Below are 26,956 nucleotides of genomic sequence, written 5' to 3'. Positions count from 1 at the left end.
CTCGTAAGACTTGGTCACGACTTCCACGCTGAAAGAATGATATCTATACTAATATATAAATATAAATCTACAGTGGTTTTTTTACGGATGTTCCGTAAAAACCACTGTAGATGCATCCGATTGCTGGAGTCATGGTCCAGACGGCTGGCCGATCCTTCGGCTGGTCGTAGGACCGTCGAGGCGATTCGCCCGGTTCTTGTGAATTGGGTGAATCGTGACAGAGGACGCCTCACTTTCCGGCTCACGCAGGTGCTCAATGGGCATGGTTGCTTCGGTGAGTTCCTGCACCGGATCGGAGCCGAGCCGACGGCAGAGTGCCACCATTGTGGTTGCGACTTGGACACGGCGGAGCACACACTCGTCGCCTGCCCCGCATGGGAGGGGTGGCGCCGTGTCCTCGTCGCAAAAATAGGAAACGACTTGTCGTTGCCGAGTGTTGTGGCATCGATGCTCGGCGACGACGAGTCGTGGAAGGCGATGCTCGACTTCTGCGAGTGCACCATCTCACAGAAGGAGGCGGCGGGGCGCGTGAGAGACGCGCAAGCCCGCCGCCGTCGAGCGGGGCCCAGGGACGCGGATCTCGCCCAAGCCCTGGCCCTCTAAGTGTTTCGGGTGCCCTTCATATGTCGGTCTGGGGACCGGCGAAGGGGGCCTAAGAAGACGACGTGCAAGCTGCTCTGCACGCGTTTTACGCAAGAGCATCCGGGTGATGGAAGGCCGGCTATCCTCGACCCACGCTGGTTCTGACCCAGCGGGGTATTCCGTAGGATAACCCATTCTCACCGGCGCCATCTAGGCGGGCTCCGAATAGCCTGCCGACCGAGAGGGCTGGTGGTCGTGACGCCGACGACCGCTGGTCCGGCGTCCCGAGGGGGAGGGTGATGGGAGAGATGTGCTCCGCACTAAGCGCTTCACTTTCCCCCCTTTGCCTTTTCATGGGTTCTGTCTCATGCGAGGTTCGGACGCGGGTTGTTGAGCGACAGGAGGTTTTAGTCAGTTCGACTCCGACATGCCCGCCTTCCATCCCCAGGGGAGGGCGGAAGTACGGCGATTGTCTCCTGACCAAAAAAAAAAAAAGATGCATCCGATTGACTTGAAACTTGGTATTCATATAGAAAATACATGTACTTAATGGATAGGCTAATATTTATATAAGTCTTGGACTCCCTAATAATAATGACAATAAATGATAATGTTAATTTTAAATGCCCAGTGAAGCGACCGAGTACGGCAAGTTGTTTAATAAAAATCAAATGCAAAAAAACATTACATTACATTTCAGTAATTACCAGTGGTAGGACGTATTGTACCTGCAGGGGTAGAAACGCAAATTCGATCGTCCTGCCTATTTTTGCCGCGTAATCGTCATGGGTTTGGGTTCATATGTCGGACAGCCGCTTGACAATTTTAATAAGACTTCGAACTCATGTCACAAGATAGATCGGTATTTAAGTGATGGTGCAGTAGTTAGCGGCTGTGGCTGTGCTTTTTTTTTTTTTTTTTTTTTTCCCTACCTAATCTGATAGCCTTGATAGGCTATATCAGCGTGGCCTTAACTAGTAGGTGAGCTCACAGGGCTCAAACCTGACGACGATGCTAACACGAACCCTAGCAAGAGCCGTGCTTCGCAGAATCTACCACCGGATCGGAAACGCGACCCACTGAGAAGATCCGGCGAGAAACTCAGTGGGCTGTGTCTGAGGGTTAATTTACTCGTCGAGACCTTCGTCGCAAGCGACGCATCGACAAGGACGATGACCGGTGCTTGAGGTACCTAGAAGCACCGTACTGAGGGTCGTTCGTTCGATTCCCACATCGGGCAAACATTCCTGTGGTGAACAGATTTGTTTGCTCTTTGTCTGGGCGTTTATTATCTATTTATGAATTTATTTAAAAAAAGGTACATAAGTATCTATGTCAGTCTGGTACCCATATCACAGGCAATCCTAAATTGGACCGGATGACCGTGCGCGATTTGTTCCCAGTTATTATGATTATTATTATTATCATCTATGGACCCCGGTAGCAACTGAACACCAAGTGGGCCGTGAACTCGTGCCCTGAACAGTGCAATAAAAATATCGTAATCTTGAAACTTTCCAATAAACACATTATTATTTTACAAGTTCATCTAAGGATTAAAATTGAACTATAAAATTTGTTTGAAGATTACCGCCTCGTTCGATGTGTACTATAAAAAAAAAGCGGATACGAGAAAGATAAGATAATAGTAATATTATTTCCTATTATTGCTTTTAACAACATGTATTGTTTATAGCACCCAGAGATGGACAGATATCGAACATCTAAACAGATATTATGTGTTCGAAATACCTATTATTAATTATCTATCTGTCTACGCATAATCCTTAGTCAGGGATATATTAATTTAGCTTCAAGAATGTGCAGCCAATGCATACAATATTGCAACATAATAAATAGTTATAGATTAGTTTATTCGCTCTAATCTGACAAACGTTACGCAAGGTGGTGTCACCACTTCGATAAAGCGGCACGACACGAGTACCCTCTCATGGTGGCCGCCGGTAATTACATTCCCGATCCTGCGGACAGAGTGGAAGCAGTCGACGTCGCCCCAAACACGTCATTTCGGATCCTCCCGATCCACTAACGGTGTTTTTAGGTACCTCAAGCACCGGTCATCGTTCACGTCGAACCCGTCACTTGCGACGAAGGGCTCGACGAGTAAATTAGCCCTCAGACACAGCCCACTGAATTTCTCGCCGGATTTTTTCAGTGGGTCGCGTTTCCGATCTGGTGGTAGATTCTGAAAAGCACGGCTCTTGCTAGGGTTCGTGTTAACAACGTCGTCAGGTTTGAGTCCCGTGAGCTCACCTACTAGTTAAGGTTACACTGAAATAGCCTCTCAAGGCTCTCAGCTTAGGTAGGGAAAAAAATGCAATCAAACTAATGTCGAATGTCTCTGGACAATGTAGGTACCCTTCTTGGCTGTAGTTCTTGCTAATAATAGTGGATCGGGAGGATCCGAAATGACGTGTTTTGGGCGACGTGGACTGCTTTGCATTCTGTCCGCAGGATCGGGAATGTAGTTGCCGGCGGCCACGATGAGAGGGTTCTAGTGCCGCTTTATCGAAGTGGTTTGATTGCGAGTGAATTAGTCACTGATGAGTAACCAATTTGTGATTGATCGCTACACATTCACCTAGCTACTGTAATACCTACGAACGCTGCAAAATTCTTGATACTTATTAGTACCTATGTTTCAAAATTAATATTATTTTATGAGTCATGTATCTTTTAAGTATAGCGTCATTTTATCTTTAGATTGATTAGGTTTTGATATAGGTAATTAAAAATTATCCGGTCCAAAACCCTTAATCAGTAATATCGGAACGTACCTATAACAATAAACGTGACTTGATGATCTATATATCACATAGGTACTGATAGTTTTATTGAATTATTCTAGCGACTCTACTATTTCCTGTGTCTAATAGGGATGTAACCAAAGCCCGTGAGCGTATAACCACTAATATATAAATTATGTTGATTAAAAAAAAATAGCAGTACCTCATTTAACAAGTGTTTACAGAATCAAAACAATCAGAACATTTCAATGACTTGTTCATCAGACCGTTCAAAAAATGCAACTTAAAACAATGGAGCCATTGGAATGCTAGACAAATATGAAAGTGTTAAAAACGTTGCATAAAATTTTACAATGAATAGTATTTAATATCTATTCATTATTATGTGGCTAAGGCGTATTAGTACGGCGTGATACGAGGCACGGAATGCAGATCTCGGGAGGTGAACACATGTGTGTGCACTAGTGTGATTCTCTTTGGCGTACATGCACGGAGGCACGTCACCGCGTCAGCTATCAATGACACACCCACCTTATGCTAATTAAATTCAATATGAAATGTGTCCTAAAGAGAATTATAGCGTTAAAGATCTCAAAACGAAAAACACAGTGAAACTTTACCTAGATTATCTCTAGTGTATCTACACGTTTTATCATTAAAATAAGCTTTATGTTAGAGCTCAGGCGAATTAGCTTAGGTAAAATATCTATATTATATATTAGATTGACAGGATGAAAAAAAATGCTTTAGGTATAAGTTTTTATGAGGTATTTTTCATAACCCGCTATTTCTAAGCTATGTCGTTTTCTATACATTGATTGACATAAAGTTACGTGGTGAAGGGCACACGTGATCAAAAGGAAACAAATCAAAAAGGGGCACGGTGCCGCGGTGAGCGGGGTAATATGGCCGAAACGTCACTCGACAAAATGCGGGGCGCGCGAGGCAGGACGGCTGGCGACGCGACACGGCAAGGCCGAGGGTGTGGTGCACATGCGCTGAATTGCGTTCATGCCGCCCGCGTTTGAAGGTGACCTTCAACTCGTCGCTCTGTACCGTTCACTATACTCTATGTTCCTTTCACTTGTGCATGACTACACGTTCTCAGAACCGGTTTTTGCCTGAACGCGGATATAAACTTTATCGTCGTACCCGGTGGAATTTATGACAGCACCCTGTGGACTCCAGCACTTGTCGTTCATCATCTATTATCTCAGTCGTCGAGACTGACAAGACAAATCGATATGCGTCAAGCACGAGATGTTGTGAGTACACAAATATTTGTTCAGTGACTTTGCCAAAACACTGTTTCTAGGTAGGTGGCATAGCATAAAATAATTCACAATTTAGTGGTTAATTTACTATTACAATAAAATCATCATGCACTTTCGAAAGTTTGTAATAGAAATATACATAAATGGTAATTTTACTATTAGCTTGATTTGAAAAATTACCGATCATTGTCATTATTGTAAATAAACGTTCAATAGATCTAAAATAAATAATATTTACGTAACCTTATTTTAAAGTCAGACTGTCAAAATATTCCGTATTGCGTCTATAACTATTGTAAGAAGCTGTAAAAATATACATGTAAGAAAAAAAACTAGAAGTCAGAACTACAAGTGTACCTATTTTCCTCTAGATACTAAGGTCATACGTCAAGGTCATACAAATGTAAACGTTTTTATTTTGCGACGTCAATTTACAAGTTTTTAATCATTTTATTCAACTTGTGTATGTGTTTCTTCTACTGGGACTAAAGTTTTCACGAATTCCATTGTTTTAACTTCATTTACGTTAATATATTTATTTATTTATTTATGTGGTTGCGAACATTGGACATTTCCCTGTGACGACATTAACATTATTATTTCATTAACATTATTATTTAAGGAGCTTCGAATAGTAAGTCGCTACTAATGAACTATGATCATTTTAAATTTAATAATTGCTTACCTGTATCAATATTTAATGTACCAAAATTTGAATTTTATTCTATTAATAAGCTAAACAACATTAGATCTGTTTAACTTAATAAAATTAACGATCTGCGAATAATTAGGTATGTTACTTAATCCACGTAATTTAAAGGTATTGGATATCTAGTATATGTCGGCGTTAAGCCAGGGTTTTCACACATAAGTTCTTTTATAATGAAAATACAATACAATTCTACAAAACTCATTACTTGTTTATTAGAAAAAGCCACGTCTAGTCTTTACACAATTAGCCATTTTGTGATGGTTATAACAACTACAGCTTCTTTTATACAAAAAAATGTAATTACTGCGAAACAATTCACAAAGTATGGCTTAATATTCACAATACACATTTTAATGATTTTACATGACTCTGACATTAATTTATTTTATATAAATTACATACTTTTAACTAATATAAACTAACATTGTTATTATCCAGCCTAATAATAGATGGCGCCAACAACATCATTGCATAACAATTAGGTACAATACTTACTTAATTAAATTATTACTGTTAATTATAATATAAATTATTATTAATATTTATGCTTTATTCATATTTAATTATTTATACAGTCATTTGTGTTTTTATACAATAATATAAACATTAAACATATTCTCAACATATTCAAGATCAAAACGGTGTCTGCTAATTATTAAATATGATAAAATAACAGTTTCATCTTGCTAATAATAAATAAACAATAACAGAGAATAAACTAAACTATATATTATTATGTTAATTATTGCCAATAGTGGCGTTTGCGCCCATATATACTTTGCTTTTCCGGTTTCTTTAACAGTTGTTGGGAGAGTTGTTGAAACGTCTCAGAAGCTTACTTAGCTTTACTGGTGGTAGGACCTCTTGTGAGTCCGCGCGGGTAGGTACCACCACCCTGCCTATTTCTGCCGTGAAGCAGTAATGCATTTCGGTTTGAAGGGTGGGGCAGCCGTTGTAACTAAACTTGAGACCTTAGAACTTATATCTCAAGGTGGGTGGCGCATTTACGTTGTAGATGTCTATGGGCTCCACTTAACACCAGGTGGAGTGTGAGCTCGTCCACCCATCTAAGCAATAAAAAAAAGATAAGCTTCATTCATGCAGCCGAAAAGTTCCAGGTCGTTGTGCAGCGTAACCATAGTTGGAGACTCCTCTTAGCTATTGCTGAGACTTAGGTTCATGAGCTGAAAGTTTTATTGAAATATTAGAACTGAACTGAGAATCGGAAATGTACGTTTATACAGGCATAGTGGAATTATTTTCGTGTAATAAATTCAGGCATAATTTCTAAGCGTAAATATTAATGGCCAGGCCACAAAAAAAAGTTTCTCATTCGACTCTAGATGATGGTATAGTAGTATTTAAAATGAAATTAGATTTGATTCTTATTGTATTATTGAATATTTTATTAATCATCAAGAAATCGTTTATTACTAGAATTACGAAGATTTTTTAAAAAAAATCACAGAATCATGTGTAGTCATGTCAATGCTGTATACAAATTACGCCTAAATTCGTGATTTTTTGTGTGAGTAGGAAATTTACACATTCCGATTTCAAATTGCCTTGTCGGATTGAACTAGTTAGAATCGGTGATTTGTTTTCTAATAAAATTTATCAACTCGTAATGATAACCTACAATCGTGGAATCAGAATTAAAGAACATAATATATTTATAGAGCCATGTAATATTTGAAAAATGTACGTACTAAGTCCCAATTTTTAGATTTTCTACTTGCTTTTTTTATTTTATATTACCAGGAAAATAGCCAATCACATCGAGTTCCATATTCTAAACAGTGAAGTTCTAGTTTAGACAACAAACTCACACATGACCATTACTCTTTATAGATTTATGATGTGTTGGGTAATTATTTTCCTCTTTCAAGTTAGTGCGTGCACTTTTGAACATAAATAATAGGTTAGGGATAAAGTTTCTTCACATTTTTTAAAATTCACAATTTTTTTTAATATAGTTTATTTACATTTAACTCAATTATGTAGGTAGTATTTCGTTCCATAACTTTTTGCCATTTTGTAGGACATAATCCCATTGCTATAGAAATTTTGTGGCTTCTGATCAAAATACCGCTGACCTGAATAACCTGACACTGCCTAAAGAATTCTAAAGAGACCGATATTTTGATATGATAACATGAGACCTCACACATATTTAGCCACTCAGTAAAAATTAAGAGAGCTTGGCTGGAAGGTGTTAATGCATCTGCCGTATAGTCCTAACCTTGCACCCTCAGATTTCCACCTGTTTCGGTCTCTTCAGAATTCTTTAGGCAGTGTCAGGTTATTCAGGTCAGCGGTATTTTGATCAGAAGCCCCAAAATTTCGTTATCATGATGAAAAACCACACCCCTTCTATTGATTAATTCCAGCCGCTTTCTCTCAACTTCATGCTTTAATCTCATCAGTTGTTCCCAGTAGAGTTCAGAATCGATGATCCTGCCTGGTGATGACAGCTCATAATGAATAATGCCCTTCCAGTCCCACACATACACAGCACCATCTTGTATCGAGTTAACCCGGGTTTTGCAACATTCTGTGAAGCCTGACCGGCCTTTGACCACGACCTTTTTCGCACGTTTTTGTCGTACGTAATCCACTTTTCTTCACCAGTTATCAGCTTCTTTAAAAATGGTTCGGTTTCATTACGTGGTAATAAAGGATCACAAATGAGTACACGGTTCATTAGGTTTCTTTCAGTGAGCTCGTGAGGTACCCAAATATCGAGCTTTTTGTGTACCTAGTTTTTTTCAAATGAGCCAAAACTGTTTTGTGGTCAGTTCCCAGTTCATCAGCTACGTCGTAATTAATGATATGCTGATCTTTCTCCGCTTTTTCAAAAATGGCATCCATTTTATCCGTAATAGGGCGACCAGAGCGACGTGCATCTTTGACATCAAAATTTCCGGATTGAAAACGCTTAAACCAGATTTGTGCTACTCTCACAGACACTGCACTAGGTCCATAAACATCGCAAATTTTTTTCACGGCTTGCGTTGCATTTTTACCTTTTTTGTAGTAAAATTTTAAAATGTATCGAAATTTTTTCATTAGATTCACTCATCTTGACAGTACGAAAAATAAATAAAATCAAACATTTTCCTAAATTGAATATGGAATTAACTTGTTTGAAATTTAAACTTTTAATGATACCAAAACCAGCCAGATACAAATTGTATAGCCAAAGAGTTTTTATTACAAGTTCATACACACTATACTTAGTCTGACCATAAATACTGTTACAATTAAAAATAAACAAAATATTACATTTGAATTTGGAATCTGTCATTTTTATATGATTGCTCATTGAGTTTTCTCATTTTGGCGCCAATACATTGTACAATATTTTGCGATATTAAAATGGAGTGGGGTGATAAAGAAAACCGAATCGCTGTGATTGCATTACACAAATTAGGTATGGAGTCAAATGCAATTTAACCAGTCCACGTAGTGTTCGTACGAAAAGGGTGGTCAAAGCAGTAAGGGAAAGAATTCGAAGAAATCCTGTCCGAAAGCAAAAGATGATAGCACCTAGAACCATGTCGCGTATTTTAAAAGATGACTTAGGACTTGCAGCCTATAAAAGACGTACTGGTCATTTCTTAACTGATAATTTAAAAGAGAATAGGGTGGTAAAATCGAAACAACTACTGAAGCGGTACGCAAAGGGAGGTCATAGAAAAAATTTGTTTACGGATAAGAAAATGTTTACAATTGAGCAATATTTAAACAAACAAAATGACCGTATTTATGCTCAAAGCTCTAAGGAAGCTTCCCAATTAGTCGACAGAGTGCAACGTGGGCACTATCCGACTTCAGTGATGGTTTGGTGGGGTATTAGCTATGAAGGAGTGACCGAGCCATACTTTTGTGAAAAAGGTATCAAAACATCGGCACAATTGTGTCAAGATACCATTCTTGAGAAGGTAGTGAAGCCCCTTAACAACACCATGTTCAATAATCAAGAATGGTCTTTCCAGCAAGACTCGGCGCCAGGTCATAAAGCTCGGTCTACGCAGTCTTGGTTGGAAACGAACGTTTTGGACTTCATCAGAGCTGAAGACTGGCCGTCGTCTAGTCCCGATCTTAATCCGCTGGATTATGATTTATGGTCAGTTTTAGAGAGTACGGCTTGCTCTAAACGCCACGATAATTTGGAGTACCTAAAACAATCCGTACGATTGACAGTGAAAATTTTTCCCATGAAAAGAGTGCGTGCTTCTATTGATAACTGGCCTCAACGTTTAAAGGACTGTATTGCAGCCAGTAGAGACCACTTCGAATAAGCTTTTATACTTTAAATTGTTTTATATTTATGTATTAAACTAACACGCTGTAAAAGTAATAAATGTTATTTGCCATAGATTTTTTTGTTTTCCTTTGTCTCAGTATTTATGGCAAGACTAGGTATAATGCGAAAAGACTTTTTCCCCAACCTATTATTACATAAAGAAAATTTTATTATCACAATAAACCGAAACAATTATAATTCTTCTCCTTCGACATGCGTAGAACCACGATAAGAATGCCATATCCCAAAGACAGATCAAAGTTTATCGATGTTATTTTTCAGTCACCAATCCAATTTCGCGACATATTTGAGCAATTAATATTTATTAATTGCGTTTAAGTATTAAATCGATGTTACATCGCTCTCGTAATTAATTACCTATAGCTTTAAACGCGATTCTCTAGATCAGTGCTTCTCAATCTTTTTCGTTCCCCTACCTTGTAATAAAACTTTTGAGAAGTATAATAATTTTATGCATAACCCTCAAATTTAACATTGTAAGATATGTAACCGTTTTAACTTCTTAGTATTTCCGTCATTACCATACGTTAAAGTTACAGGTATGGCAGGTTGGAAATCGCTGCTCTAGATTGACGTAAATTCCTGCTAAAACTATCACCAGTATCAGCGCTAATAGCTATCTAAAAGCCGATATGGTGCTTATCAAACGAATTCAAAGTGAAGTGGCGTGACAGTGATGTCTGCAGTCTGGCACACCCGTACTATGACATTGTTCAAGGACTAAGATAAGTTCGATTATATTGTGATACAAAAATGGAGGTGGTAAAATATTGATTATATTGATTTATAAATGTGCAGGTAACATATTTATTTTATTGCACAATCTTATTCCTTCATTGGGGAAATCATTAGTGAACGTATGTGCTTTCGTAATTACATTAATTACATAAAACTGGTAGCTACCCCCAGGTTGATCTCCGGCCTAGTTACAGGACTACAAGAATGAACACTGCTCTCATTTTGCAAAATGAAAATCTGTTTGTTACATGACTAATTACTAAATTTACACATTTTGTCTAATATGCTAATGAATGCCGTCTTTCTTAACGACCGTTTTGTAGTTTGAAGTACATAATTTAATGAAATTAAATACATTCAAAAAATAAAATATGAATAAATGACACTAAAACAATTATAAAGTTCATTTCCGAATTATGTGAATATTGGTGCTGTTTGCAGGACACTCCATCAAGAGTATACGACTGCTAAGAGAGTTTCTGGTTATCATTATTTTGATATATGTATTATTATATTGTTTATTGAAGTTGCTTCATAATGTATTAATACATTACATTATACATACATTAACTCAACCTGTACATAAGTCAAGATGTAAAACGTCGACTATCAACAGTGTGAACGTCATACGATGTTCATTTGACTCTTAAAAAAAACTGAATACATATGTAGCGTGTATATAAAGCATCTACTTCTCGAACGAGAGGCCCGTGCCTCTGGTACGAAATTTTATTTACAGTAGCCAAGCCCAAAGAAAACAAGCACATCAATGTGCGAACCACGTCGCGTCATCGTGACGGTTGATCGGTGTAGTTTCAAAAATACACACGTTGTGATGCCAAGAAATTCTCTTCATGGCACATTCTACTTACATGAAACAATGATTTGCCTCTGAATTAAGATATTTAAAAAAAAAACCATAACCCGAAAAACTAATAAAAACGTATTACATATTTCTATATTAAAATTTATCTGAGCTTAGCAACCGTTATTATCTACCAGAGGTCAAAGTAAAATATCCTATTGACAATCTAATAAAATACAAAGTATTTTTTTTATGTTTCAGAATTTACAGGTGGCCCTTCCAGTTTTACCAGGGTAGGTGGGCGAGTAAAGACTCAGCCAGGAGGGGTGGGATTTGTTAACAGCTACCTGAGCGCCTCCAAAGGAGACCTAACGATTCAAGAGTAGCTGTTTCGCGAATGAATCTGTGGCCGGTAGCCATCATACAACGCAAGATATTCCACAGATGCCTGAATCTCGCTTACGACATTATCAAGATAAGCTCGCATACACAAGTTCCGAACAACAACATTCGGACCGTCGGTCTACCGAGCAAATATCACCCGCTCGGTGGAAGATCTTCCCTTTGTCGTTTAAGCCTTCTCAAAAATCTACTACCAGATTGAAATCGCGACCCGCTGAGAAGATCCGGCGAGAAACTAAGCGGGCTGATGTTTAGTTTAGGTTGCACGTCGAACTTTCTGCCGAGTTCGACGACTACGGTTACCGGGGTCCCTACTCCTAGTGTTAGAGCCAAAGATGTGTAATGCAAGGGTTATTGGATCTGATGGATCCGTAAGGACGTGTCTAGGGCGTAGACGGTGGCTGGCTCCTGCGTGATCAGGATTCGGGGAGTAGTCAGCGGCGGCAACAATAAGGCGATTATCATGACGCATAACGTTATCGAAGTATCCGACGCTGACTTAATGTGTTTCCGGATTGATTCGAGGCCCAGGTCATCGTTTAGGTCAACGTTCCTCACGAACCACGAAGCTCCGACAGCTAGCCTGCAAAAGCGGGACTATAGTGATTGAAGGGTGTCTATGTGTGTGCGGGCCACGTGTGCGAACACCACACTCGCGTAAGTCATGACGGGCCTTGTGCAAGTTTTGTAAAGTGTCACCTTGTTCCGAAGGGACGTTTTACTCCATTTACAGATCATGGGGTAGAGTCTGCCGAGAAGAAACGCGACGCGGTCGCGGACGGATTTTATGGGGCGGAGTGTCATGGATGCATCCAGGGTGACACCCAGGTATTTGACCTTCCTGGCCCAGGGTATGAGTTGGTTGAAGAGGGTGATTGGGGATGTGAAATTTCTCTTCCTAATCCGGGAAAAAAATCCGTGAGGAGATTCCACTTTGCAGTGCTTTTCGCTGGGTTGATGTCTATGCGCCATGTTCGGAACCACTATCTTAAAGTTACAGCTGCGCTCTGAAATTTCCTCGCGATTAGGGATTTGTTTCTACTGGAATACTAAATGTTCGTGTCGTCAACAATAAGGCTAACTGGGTCGGCGGCGACAGGGGAATAATGACCTTAATAAATAGACTAAATAGGGGCGGCGAGAGGACGGAGCCCTGCAGGACTCCAGCCGTGAGCGGTCGCAGTGAGGAGCGGCTTCCCTCGACTCGATATTTAAAAGAGCGGTTCGACAAGAAGTCCCGTATGATAAACACTAGACTGTCTGGCACGCCCATGTTGAAAAATTTGAAAATCAAACAGTTGTGCCAGACTTTGTCGAAAGCTTTTGCGACGTCGAAGAAAAGGGCTCCCGTGTACCTATAACGGTTTTGGTCGGTTAAGCCCTACGAGAATGTGCTTCGTGAGGCGGTCCACCTGTTTTACGCATGAGTGATTTGCGCGGAATCCGAATTGTTTATCGATAAAAATGCCTTTGGATGGAACGAAGTCTCTGAGGCGTTTGTAGAGCAGACGCTCATACAGTTTACCTACACACGGCGGGAAAGATAGTTTTTTTTTTATTGCTTAGGTGGGTGGACGAACTCACAGCCCAGCTGGTGTTAGGTGGTTACTGGAGCCCATAGATATCTACAACGTAAATGCGCCACCCATCTTGAGATACAAGTTCTAAGATCTGAGTATAGTTACAACGGCTGCTCCACCCTTCAAACTGAAACGCATTACTGCTTCACGGCAGAAATAGGCAGGGCGGTGGTACCTACCCGCGCAGACTCACAAGAGGTCCTACCACCAGTGAAATTCGTTCCAGCTTCGAATTCGTCCACCAGTTCGTCATAGCGGCATTGAAAATACATGCCAACATCACGATGAGTTGGGCGGGTGGAAGTTTAATAACGCGGTTAGAAATACCGTCTGAACCGGGAGCCTTGCGAGGACGTAGGTCTTTGATTAGATCCTTAACTTCCATCGGGGTGACGGGTAGAAACGCGTCCGAGGGGACACAAAAGTGTCCAAGTATTATTAATACTAATTCTGTACTCTTTCTTATAATAATGGGAAAGCTCAATATGTAGTAAGTGCTACATTCTCCAAATTCCGCCAAACTAATAGTTAAAATAAATAATGGTTTATAGGAAAAAACAGAAAAGACGCGGTATTGTATTCAGCTGAACAAAACCACATAATCTTTTCTTAAATAATTTAGTACTATTTTATCCCCTACATAATCGTTGGTAGTCTAAAGGCCTAGGGATATTCCAATTACTCACGGACTGGATTCATTATTTAGTGTAACGTAACAGAATAGTGTGACCAATACGTACGATAGTTTCGTTCAACAAAAGCTTAATTTAAACAAAAAGTAATTTAAACATAGAGAACGTTTAAATCTGATGATAAATAAAGAATGTTAGTTATCATCACACATGCAGTCTTACGAATTGTAAGTTTTTAAACGTAAAAAAAATATAACATTTTTGTTACAATTTTTGTATGACATTAAATTAGTTCACATCGAATTCGATCAAAGTTCAATATTCAATTAGAAAAAACGATATATTCGGTTATTAAATATAATTGAAAGTATTCAAATAAATGACTTAGCATTTTTATTTACAAAAACCAATCAGAAATTTTGCATTACGTAGGTATGCCGCCACAATACACATTTTAGCAGTAGGCACCTTAATCTAGTCTGAGCAATACACTAACACAAATACGTTTAATATAATACGCACAAGGAATGCGTATGACGTCATGAGCGAGCCCTCACGTTACCCAATCAGAATGGTGCGCTGAGAGGCACGTCTTGGGATTGTTGCCGAAAGACACAGAAAAATATAATAATATATTCTTTGAAAATTAGTAAATATTAAATTGTTGTTTTAATTACATAATATATTGTTTGTTTCTTATATTGTTATGATTTTTCTATAACATAAAATGAACTTTAATTATTTTCTACATACGCTTTAACTGTTCACACGCATTTCGTTGAAGGATTTAAGAGTGAGATGACAATAGTTCACTATCATGAATGAAACTTGCGCATGTGTGAGTTGAACGCTAGCGGACGGCAGCCCGCAGGCGTGAGCGATGCTTGTTGTTCGTTTTCAACAAGAATCGGTATTCTTCATTTTCTTGCTGTAGAGGCAAGACGTGTAGTAATTTGTAAATTTGAAGTTGTGTTTAAAGTGATTCCCTATTGGCGTTAAGTAAGGAAAATATCTATAAAAAATGGGCATAGTTGTTGATAATTTACAAAGGGTAAGTGTAATTCTAATGCTATAATTTATTTAATGTGTGCAGAGTGCCGGCTCCGTATTGGAAAGCAACTGTAGTGTTGTAATGACCGCTTTGACCTTGTGAAACTCGTCCGCGATAATGATTAATGCTAGCTTATGTCGTCTGAGAGGGTCACATGTGTTATAAATGAAAGCCCATATTTAAAAAAAAACATTAAACTATGTAACAAAGTATGTATCTCATAAAATTTACATTGAATTCGTAAATTTGAAATCTGCGCATGCGCAATGTAATTTTTACTGCCGGATTAGCGTTACGAATACTACATATTTTTCGTTTGTCTTTATTAATGTTTATAAAGTATTTCTTACAAACAATTGTCGGCCACCGGAACCCATGAACAACCACCAAAACCTTGCACACACAAAAGCAAGTTTTCTACGCTCAGAATTAAGTACCTAGAAGGGAATTAGTTGAAGTATCAACTTTATTTACTTAGGTATATTACATTAGATTTGGTCTGCTCGTCGTCATTTCATGAAGTCTGCGCTTAGTTCGACTATTTAATAAGGTCTAAAATTAGCAACAGACTTCCACTCTTCCACGTCAATGTTTAGGTCATTTTGGCGCGTAGGTTGAAAGTGTACATATTATTTATGTTAGACCGATTTTTGTTCTGCAGATTCGCGAAGAATGCGAAGTCCTAAAGATGACCGACAAACAAATCAAAGAAATAATGTGCAGGCTTCATAACGATTTGAAGAAAGGGCTTAGCCGCGCTGATCATGACAAAGCTACAGTAAAGTGCTGGATCACATACATACAAGATTTACCCAACGGAAAAGGTGAAAGATTTAAATTGTCGAAATTAATTATATTTTTAATGAAAATAACCTGTTCACGTTACATTTGAATAGTTTGTTTAAAGTAAAAGTTTTCGTTTCAGAGAGAGGTAAATTTTTGGCATTAGATTTAGGTGGAACGAATTTCAGAGTTTTAATAATAAATTTAGGGGAAAACCATTTTGATATGCAGTCCAAAATCTATGCCATACCAAAACATATAATGACTGGCACCGGCATTGCCCTATTTGACCACATAGCCGAATGTTTAGCAAATTTTATGAAGGTAATTGTAATTTTAACTACATAAAATGTTTTGAAAAGTGTTTTTTATTATTTCATTGTAATATTTATTCGAAATTAAAATAAAAAACGTACGCTTCGTAAATAGGAGCATGGAGTTTATGAAGAGAGATTGGCACTTGGATTTACATTCAGTTTTCCACTAAAACAACTGGGTCTTACAAAAGGCGTATTACAAAGATGGACTAAAGGTTTCTCTTGTTCCGGTGTGGTCGGCGAAGATGTTGTACAGGGCCTTAAAGATGCTATCGCCAGAAGAGGGGTACGTACATTTATCACTTTTTCAACATTACATCAACCAATTTAGTCTGGGATTTTAAAAGAGACTAATATTTCGCGCCCGGTTGAAGAAACGGTTGTTTTATGAACAGATATTTTCCAGGACGTTTCTATAGATGTGATGGGCATACTTAATGATGCCACAGGCGCCCTTATGTCTTGTGCCCATAAGAACCGAAATTGCCGAATCAGCGTAATAATCGGTGAGTTGGCGATGATACCAGCTCTCTTACTTAAGGCATGACTACGGAGTCAACTGAGAGCCACGTATAGGCTTTCAAATTTTATTACGAACCGCAAACGCAAACCTACGAGTATTAATCTGAATTAAATATTGCATGATTGAAATCAGATTCTTCATTCCATTGGTTTTTTTTTCTTTCCCATTTCTCAACGATTATGATTTTCGGACCTCATCAAATAATCGGGTTGTGCATGTCAAAAACAACTTTGTTAATTGGCTTAATTTTTAAGCATTTTCATCTTACTCATTACCGAATAATTTCAAACTCTGTAAAAGTTTCAAATACGACAACTCGAAAATAAATAAAATGATATACTTAAATAACCTTAACCTTCAGAAAAAAAAAAAACTTTTTCTGTAAAGATAAGACAAAAATTTGAAAGCCTCTACGGTAAATCATCCTCAACATTGTGGGCTTCTTTCTACTAATTTTCATGGTCTAAATATATGTCTCTGGAATGGAATTAATTCTATTTACTATAGAATGCATGTTTTTTTCATTCTTATAGGATGTACAGATTGACATATGCGCTATTCTGAATGATACAACGGGTACATTGATGTCCTGCGCATGGAAAAACCACAACTGCAAAATAGGACTCATCGTTGGTAGGTTTCGTTTATTGGATGTGTATATCTGTGTCACGTTGTTGTGCTCGTTTTGCAGCTAACGAAATGCTCTGAAATACGAACGTGTTTGTGTTAACAACTACGTTGCTTAGTTGCCCTTTGGACGGACCACGAGAAGGTCAAAAACGTTCAAACAGTCGGTAAATATTTAGTGATCTGTTAAAGGGTGATCGCGTTGAGTTCAAAAACCTGAAGCGATATCGTGACGTAACATTTTTATACAAATGTTTGCACATTTCTACGTTATGTACTTATTCAAACACATTAGTATCTTCTCGGCTTAAATTCTAACACGAAACATAACATAATCGTGCTGAGTTTGGAAATATATTCATATCTGTGTAGTTTTTCAATAATGATTAGATTTAGATGTCTAAATTGATTGAAAATCAACCACAACCATACTAGTTTTTTACTTGTACTTGTCTAGATTTTATCGTTGGTCAAAAATATTAAATAGCTCGAAAAAGAGCCGTATCATTGTGTAGTCGTGTCACAGTGATGCGACTGTTATCGGATCACCCGTAAAGTGTTTCAGAAATCAAAGTAACGCGATAAGGCATATTTTCATTTTTACACGTTCAACTTATTAAGCTTTTATGGTGCATGAAAAGGAATATTGCCGAAACGGTTTTATCATATTTATAAGTAATCGTTTGTAAATAAACCAATGTAAAATTGTTTTTGACCTCGAAGGTACTGGCAGCAACGCTTGTTACGTCGAGAAAACAGCGAATTGTGAGCTGTTCGATGGCGAACCTGACAAAGAGGAACTGCTCATTAATACCGAGTGGGGGGCGTTTGGGGATGACGGCAGCCTCGACTTCGTGCGGACCGAGTTCGATAGAGAAGTGGACGTCACGTCCATAAACCCTGGCAAACAAATGTAAGCTACATTCGATGTTATGATTTGTTATAATAAGCTACTTCTATACTTTTTTTTTAAGGGAATTTATGACCTGGTTACTAAGACCTTTAAGTCATGTCTTATTTTTAATTTTATTCTTATTTTTATGAAAAATGATAATATGGAGTGAAATGAAATGAAATGAAGATGACTAATTTGAGACATTAATCAACTGGGATGAAATTAAATGAAATGAGATGAGATTATATGGGATGAAATGAGTCGACTATTATCAAAGGCGGCAATCTGACTTTTGGACAATGATTGGTAAATCAGAAAAACGAATTATTGACTTTGTATTCCATTGGCAGTCACAAAACTCTTCGGAACGACATCTTAGATAAATAACAGGTTAACTATTAACCTTTATTTAATGCAGGTTTTGAACCGTATTCTTTGAAGGAGACGATTATATTCAAATAAATCTGTATTGACATATCAATAAATTTTTTTTGTCCAAATGTACAGATTGCCGCCTTTGATAATAGACGACTCAAATATAATCTTAGTAAAATGGTGGTCATTTATTGAGATTTTTTCAGTGGACTTTTTGGAAGATCCCGAGAAGTTACGTGCAGCGCTTTTGTTTCATTTTCCCACATTTGTGCACTTTCACAAATAAAAGTCCTACTTCTATACTAACGACCTTTATTGATAAACAAAAGGTTATCATCATTCGTTCACTGTTTTTTTATTGCCCATGTAGGCAGAGGAGCATACTGCCCTACGGCCTACGGCATTACCTGACGGTGAGTGGTTACCGTCGCCCATGGACTTCAGCAATGCCAAGGGCAGAGCCAAGCCGCTACCTTCCGAAATACAACTTATAAAAATAATGAAACTTGTAAATAACCCTCGTATTAAGACATAAAAAGTTGTTTAATCTAAGTGATACAGTAGCTCGTTTTCCTTGTTTTGGGTTTTGTACATCCTTAATGTCGAAAGATACGATTTAGAACTTAGTTGCTTAAATTAATGTCTGACTAAAAAAAATCCCCCGGTATAATCGTTTTCCTCAATATAATAACCAGTTGATTGTTGTCGGGAATCCCGGTAACGTGAACTTAGAACGTGCGTGTTCAGTTCTCGAACTCAACGAATTTCGACTTCGTATTTCCTGAAGTAATTTTCCTTAAGCTTTATCGTGTCAGACACGTTAACGAAAGATAATAACGTTTATCTCTCAGTCATCCTTCATACGTTGATCTGTCAGATGTCTTTTGATTCGAACAAACAGAGCTAGGCCGATAACCAAGACTGCACCGACTATGCTGTACATTCGTCAAACAACATCAAATTACAAAAAGTACGCGGCCGTTCGTATCGAAAGTACAAGGCCGAATTGCGTTGCACGATAACAGAGGCGTGGTCGTCTAACTGTAAATGCAATATGAAGCTATGTATATGAAAAACTTTAATGTTCACGCGACAACAATACCCATTATGACTGTATCCTCCTCCGTGCGTCGTGTTCCTAAGTGCCGAGGATCGTGACCTTTACGGAATACGTAAAGGTTTTCTTGGGAAAATTGTTAGTGGTGATTAGTTCCTGTGGGTTACTGGAGCCCTAGTTCGGGTTAGTTAACCGCCGCCCGTTGCTTGGCGTTATATTTTTACGGTCGGGTAGGTGGCATACCGACGCCAGCCCTCCTCTTTTCTCATCCGGGCTTGGGACCGGCAATGGCAGGTCTAATGACTATATAGTATGTAGTAATTATGACTACGAATCAATGTATACAAATCTATCTACAGCATTGAAGAGTTGTCTTTTAAAAAGAATTCGCAAAATATGAAATCCGACACGGAAACAATCTGGTTTTTCTAGTTAATAAGTCATTTATTAAACCGGTTATTTTTAAAATTTGGCAACACTACGAGGAAAAACTAATTTTGATACTTGTGTTTTCGGATTTAATTGTTTGAATGATGATAAAAGAATGTTGTGAAAAATGGTGGTAGGACCTCTTGTGCTTTTAAAATTTACAAAACATTATTCGGTTTTTAATTATTTCATGCTTATTTTCCTTTCCGACAGTCAAGAGAAGATGATTTCTGGCATGTACCTGGGTGAATTGGTGCGGCTGGCGCTCGTCAAATTCACTCGAATGGGCTTGCTGTTCGGGGGTCAAGGTTCGGATCTTCTGTTCGAAGGGGGCAGCTTCTATACCAAATACGTGTCTGAAATTGAATCCGATAAACCCGGAGACTTCACCAGCTGCATGGAGGTCTTGGAAGAACTCGGTAATATATTTATCTAATTCTGAAATATGTTCTCAATGCATTTTACAGAAGCTGATTATGTCCAAGCTATACTTTTTTTTTTTTACAAATTATCAAGATAATATATGCGTGGTATACGGCTATACGTGGTATACGGCTACGAACGGTTCAGTAACAAGTTCTAGTAATAAATATTATAAAGGAATACAGTATTAATTTTAAAATGAACTGGCGTATTAAAAAAAGCCATTTAAGTCGATTTAATTACTGTGGTTGGCCTGTGATTTGTTGATTTAATATGCTTAAGCTATAGCTATAGGTTTATAACCGTTTGTTTCAATGTCTTTTTTTTCTACCTAAGCTGATAGCCTTGAGAGGCTATGTCAGCGCAACCCTAACGTGAACTCACGGGACTCAAACCGAAAGTGTTACTAACACTGGCCCTAGCAAGAGCCGTGCTTCGCAGAATCTACCACCGGATCGGAAACGCGAGCCACTGAGAAGATCCGGCGAGAAACTCAGTGGGCTTCTCAGTGGGGCTGTGACTATGGGTTATTCAATGTCAATACGACCTTTAATGTAGAATTTTCGTTGCATCGATCATAAAAATTGAGATACGAATTTTTAACGCGCATATACAGGGTGTCCCAAAATTCAACGATAAGCCGATACCGGTGTATGGTCGGGTCAATGACAGACTACCCATGGAAAAATAATAAAAAAATCCAGCTCTTTTTTTTTTAAACTTACATTCACTTTTTTGTAATATGTTGTAAGGGTTTTGAGACTGTTTTAATGAAAGTTTAACGCAGTTCGTCAATTGTTGCAATTGGTTTGGCATAGAATGTGTCTTTCAGGCAACCCTAGTAAAAAAAATCCAGTGGATTTAAATCCGGAGAACGGGGCGGCCATGCAATGGGACCTAGACGACCGATCCATCGATCTACATGTTCTAGGTCCAAATAATTTCTCACTGGACGTGCGTTCATATTTGTAACCACAGTATCTAATCATAAGGTGTATGTAGGGTATCAAATTACAACATTTTTCAAAAAAGTTAATGTAACTTTGAAACCAAAAGAGCTGGATTTTTTATTTTATTTTTCCACGGGTAGTTATTGACCCGATCATACACCGGTACCGGCTTATCGTTGAATTTTGGGACACCCTGTATGTATATGTATGTACCGCATTTGTGTAAACTTTTACGTAATATAAACCCGAGACTTCGGTCGATCTCGGCAGACAGGTTACTTGATAAGAATTCGACTCGTGTTTGATGTCGTGACGCGGCGGCGCGACGTAATTAATGTATGTACGTCGTGTGAATGAGAGAGCGCGAATCAACAGAGTGATAAGATGTATTAATAAATCAAAAATTCATTTTAAATTATAATACTAATACGGTAACAAGTAAAATTATCATCAGCATCGTGTAAATAATTCGTAAATACCGAAAAATAATAATACTATGAGCCTAAATGTTTAAGGTTATTATGGTCGAATTTCGATAATTCCGAACACTAGTCAAATATAAAACAGTAAAGGAATGACGAAAGGATTATTTCAAATGGTTAGTAAAAATATAGTTTGCTTACGGCGTAGGTGGGAAACTTGCAAAAAATCTGATCGCCGCAAATCAATTTTCAAGAGTCGAATTATTTTGGCAACTAAACGAAATTCTAAACGCGCTCAACGAATGGACGTCAGAGTTTTTATTCAACGTTTTACGTACATATCGGTATTTCATTGTGTCACGTGGGAAGACTAGCTAGCGGTTCACCTTACGTTGTGTTATTTTCCTACCTATTCGCGGGTAGCCTAAGGGGCTATTCTAAACTCGGACGGGTACGTGAGCTCACGGGCTCAACCTGAGGGAATTTGCTAACACTAGCCCTAGCAAGAGCAGTGCTTCGCTGAATCTACCACTCGATCAGAATCGTGACCCACTGAGAAGATCTGGCGAGTAACTCAGTGGGCTGTGTCTATGGGTACGCTGTGTGGTTACCGAAGACATAAGTGTAATTCTCAAGTCTCAGTACTTATTACCGGTCACCTTCCTCGTCGAACCCGTCGCTTGCGACGAAGGGCTCGACGAGCGAATTAACCCACAGACACAGCGCACTGAGTTTCTCGCCGGATTTTCTCAGTGGGTCGCGTTTCCGATCCGGTGATAGATTCTGCGAAGCACTGCTCTTGCTAGGGTCAGTGTTAGCAACTCTCCGGTTAGAGCCCCGTGAGCTAATATAGCCTCTCAAGGCTATCAGCATAAGTAGGAAAAAAAAAGGTACTTATTATAAAACGCACGAATGAGAGCAATCACTTAAGGTAGAGGGGGAAGAGGTCGACCGAAGAAGACATGGATGGAGTATGTGAATGACGATATGAGAGAGAGAGAGAGAGGAGTGAGTGTTGAAATGATAGCTGATAGAAGAGAATGGAAGAAAAAAAATTGCTGTACCGACCCCACCTAGTGGGATAAGGTGGAGAAAAAAAGAAAGAATATAGTCTCTCCTTGATGTTGAGCTCTTTCCAAGAATCGAAACGTTGGTACGATACGCGGTCCACGGAATTCTAAGGAGACGTCTCCAACACCATGGTATTAATGGCTGCTATTTAATTGGTAACTATTCATACGGGAGATAGACCATAGATCGACATAGACTGACATAGACATAGATTGACAGCTATTCGTATACCGAAAATACGCAACTGCTTATTAATTTTAAATGTGCAAACGAAATACCGTAAGCCTCAGGGCACTACCCTAAATACAGAGCAGTTCGGGCACTCTAAATTCATAACCGATGTACACTCACAGTTCATTCAACTTTAACAGCTGTCTCATTTTATTAGTTAGTAAATTCGTTGAAAACAACGGTAAATCCCCCACTAGGTGTATATTGATTAATCATGACCCCGATGACTTGTGAGTTGTGATCGCAAAAAGAGGTAAACAAAAGATACTTCTACTGCAACGTATCACACGTAATCACAACGTACGAACTTTACATTAGGAAATGATTCCCTCAAAATTACAATCACAATTAACACATAATAATGGAAAATATTTTTAGAAAATTTTCTCTTAAATTAATTATATACGAATCCATAGAATTATGAACCCTAAATTACACTATAGTTTATACCAAAATAATTCGGATTGATAGTTGAAATGTTTTATGTCATTCTGTACTGTGCGGAAAAAAAATTTGGAAAAAATGTACGAAAAATGGGCGTTTTTTTTTTTATTAAAAGCGCTGGACTTGTAATTTAATTTTAAACTATATTGGCAATACTCTGATCATAATACTGCAAAAAAATATGATATTTCTTTATTAAAACGGTATAATTTCGTTGAAGGTTTGTCTCACGCGTCTGACGCGGACATGGCGGCGGTGCGCTACGTGTGCGAGTGCGTGTCGCGGCGGGCGGCGCACCTCGTGTCGGCCGGCATCGCGACGCTCCTCAACAAGATGAACGAGCCGAGGGTCACCGTGGGAATCGACGGCTCCGTATACCGCTTCCATCCGCACTTCCACACGCTAATGTGTGAGAAGATCGCTCAACTTGTCCGACCCGGACTACAGGTCAGTAATTTTTTTAGAAGTGAAACTTCTTTAGAAACCTTGTGATGTGATTTCAAACTCGATGAAACGAAATGAAACGAAACGAAATAATAAGTGTGCCGCGATTGGCTTCCCGAAGCGGCTCCGAGCGGCGCCGACAAATCACGAAGCGCTCCACAGGGTCTCGCGTCCCCGACTAGTTCAGTGTGTTTTTTTTTATTCTATATTACTGGTGATAAGACCTCTTGTGAGTCCGCACGGGTAGGTACCACCACCCTGCCTATTTCTGCCGTGAAGCAGTAATGCGTTTCGATTTGAAGGGTGGGGCAGCCGTTGGAACTATACTGAGACCTTACAGCCTGGCCACGGGACATTCGCCGATACGAATATTCGCGCGGTGCGAACGGCGAAGCGTCTAGCGACTAAAACAAGCGCATAGAAATGTACCTAACAAGCCACGCGCACCGGCGACCGGCGAAGCGACCGGCGCACAGTGGGTCGATACTATGATTTGAGTGACTTAGGGACCAACTTGGTTTTTTAACAAATTTTTTTACGTAGATAGATAGAGCTCGTTAATCTCAATAATAATTGTTTTGGGCAAAAATTACAAAAACTTTATAGTTTGGTCAGAAAAATGTGTTTTGTGATTTTTTTGTATGGAGCGGGTCACATTAAATTAAATTCCTGCTAAGTACCGTGAGGTCCCGCTTTGAAACTTTATTTTTCTTACACCTTGTCTAGTCTACTATCATTTGATGCTATGAGCATGTGCATAAAGTTGCAACTCTGCCAAATAAATGGATCGAAAAAAATTAATAAATACATAGAGTAAAAACCTTTATTTTTATTTTCGTAAGTCCTTTTAAGTTAAATTTGATATGGATTAGTAAGTACAAGCACGCAACGATACCCATAATTACATATTACCTAACAAAAATACATTTAGTAGGTCTTAATTAATCAATCTCTCTAAGTATTATATATTTTGTTTCACCATTCGATCTTTAAATCAGAAGACAAAAGAAGATTGTGTAAAATATCCTCATTAGTCGGCAGTCTACTTATCTTTCTAAAATAACAACTCTCTGTATATTTCCGAAAATCTTTATTGCGAGCTTCCGCTGCCTCTTCCGACAGATTACCTATAGGAATGGCACGAAAGGCAAAGCTTTTTATTATTGTATATCACTACCATGTGCCAACAATTTATGGATACTGGAAGGCATATAATACTAGGGATATAAATTAATATACAATTCTGCAGTATATCTACAAAACTCGGAAAAATTGGAAAGGTCCACGCGCTCTCCAGATGCAACAGTCTGAAGAACCACGTGAAACCTCTCTATTAAATCTTTACGTATTCCTGTTATGCGGGCTGTTCCTTCTGCATTCCTGAAAAATCTTCTGGCAGTATTGCCATCATTGGTTGTTCTTGCTTCTTGCTTGACAACATCTATAAGTAAACCGTATTCCTTTTTAAACGCTTAAGGTATAGCGCTCTTTCTGATTGATATTTTTTCTTAGTCATCGCCCCTTGCAACTCCATTTCTTGAAGTCCAAACGAAAAGACGTAAACAAAAAAATGTCATTTAAAAAATAATCTCACAGGAAACTACATAGGATGAAAAAATTGTGAAGTAATAAAATTATATTTACCGATATGAAGGAAGCACTCCATGCGTCTTATCCAGGCATGTAAAGATGGCATTCCATACTGGAATATTTCTTCATTATTTTCTCTTTGATAAGCAAGTGACTCCAAAAAAGTCTGACGGTTTTGCTTTGCAAATATCACAGACAGCAGAAAATGTTTCTGACAAATATGAGGTTATTTTGCCGTCTATCATCGTCATGTGCAATTGATGCTTAACTTCAACTTGTTTGATTTTTGATGGCTGAAGTCTTTCTATTTCTTCTGTTATGCTAGCTTTTATAATTGCCACTGTTGACTGCGTTTCTTTTATAAATTTAAACATTATTGGACGGCAACAAAAAGTTGATGAGGGTAGGTCGTTTTCCCAAACAATTGTTCCATCAAATTTCTGAAGCCTTATAGGAACTAGACTGGTCAAGAAAATAGATGAATCATCAAACTCTGTTTCAGTCTTTTGTTTATAATTACTTTGACCTGGGGCTCTATCAAAGCCTATTTGCTTATAAGCAGTAGCTCTCTTGCTGAGTCGAAATCCGAAGTAATCACATTTAAAAGCCTATATACCGCCAAGCTTAGTAATGCTTGCATTTTAATAGCAGCTCTTTCTTCATTAATAACTACCTCGTCTTTCCCTGGATAACATTTGGTCTTTTCTTGCTTAATTTTATATTAAGAAGGGTATAAATCGGACCCATTTTCATTTGCTGCTTCTCTTAGATTTATATACTGCCACTTACTTAATTTAAGTGAAACTAATAGTGCCTTATCGGAAGAATATGTACTACTTTTCACTTTACTTGTACTTAAACACTCCTTAACTTTTTCTAGATCTCCGGGGTGATTTGACAAATGGTTCATTATTTCTCCTACATCTTCATTTCCAGTGTTACTCAAACTAGCAACTGTAGTAGCTTTCATTTAATCCGGGGTTAACGAAAGCGATTGGTAAATTTGTTCAATGTGCCTGGATCCCAATTCTTCAAAAGGTTTTCGAGGTGTAAAAGTAGATGTCGAGGCTTCTGTAGTACATTAGAGCGTGATACATTTTCAACATCTTCAGTATTAGAAATCTCGAGCCTTTCGTGTACAGTGTTGATATCTTCAGGTATCATGCCTTCGGGCCAGTTTATTGCACATTCGAACTAATCACATTTTTTTCTTATAAACTGTGCGACTACTTCGTTTCCATATTGCACTTATATTTGAACAAAAGTGCGTACAGAATTTTTGGGGCTCAACACTTTTCTCTTCGGTCACGTTCATTTGATTTTGTAGGAATTGAAAGTTTTTTATTATCAGACAGCGACTGTAGTTGCTCTCTTAAAATCATAAATAATCCTAAATTGTTAATAAAATTATCAATTATAACGGAAAAAGGAAGATCACGACGACAATCACAAGACGTTAGTAGTAGTACGAATAAACGAACACTAGTTAGTATATAATAAA

At 38.4% G+C, this 26,956-nt stretch overlaps 1 protein-coding gene across 3 annotated transcripts in view; it reads left to right on the top strand.

The window, feature by feature from the left end:
* Window positions 1-4,328: 4,328 nt before the first annotated feature.
* The window catches only part of Hex-A (Hexokinase A), a 33,791-nt gene continuing 11,163 nt past the window's right edge, over window positions 4,329-26,956 (top strand). Inside the window, exons 1-8 of one of the 3 annotated variants that reach the window (XM_028177772.2) lie at window positions 4,329-4,615; window positions 15,536-15,698; window positions 15,800-15,981; window positions 16,087-16,260; window positions 17,031-17,130; window positions 17,848-18,037; window positions 20,094-20,299; window positions 23,642-23,868. In XM_028177772.2, coding sequence (XP_028033573.2) covers window positions 4,595-4,615; window positions 15,536-15,698; window positions 15,800-15,981; window positions 16,087-16,260; window positions 17,031-17,130; window positions 17,848-18,037; window positions 20,094-20,299; window positions 23,642-23,868 — 1,263 coding nt within the window. In that variant the 5' untranslated portion in view covers window positions 4,329-4,594. Of the gene's footprint in view, window positions 4,616-14,713; window positions 14,875-15,535; window positions 15,699-15,799; window positions 15,982-16,086; window positions 16,261-16,380; window positions 16,481-17,030; window positions 17,131-17,847; window positions 18,038-20,093; window positions 20,300-23,641; window positions 23,869-26,956 lie in introns of those variants that run through there. The other 2 variants (XM_028177771.2, XM_089737528.1) reach the window with 2 other exon arrangements.

Source organism: Bombyx mandarina, chromosome 23, assembly GCF_030267445.1.
Source record: "Bombyx mandarina strain Sakado chromosome 23, ASM3026744v2".
Taxonomy (NCBI): Eukaryota; Metazoa; Arthropoda; class Insecta; order Lepidoptera; family Bombycidae; genus Bombyx; species Bombyx mandarina.
This window is presented reverse-complemented; position numbering and strand designations above follow the sequence as displayed.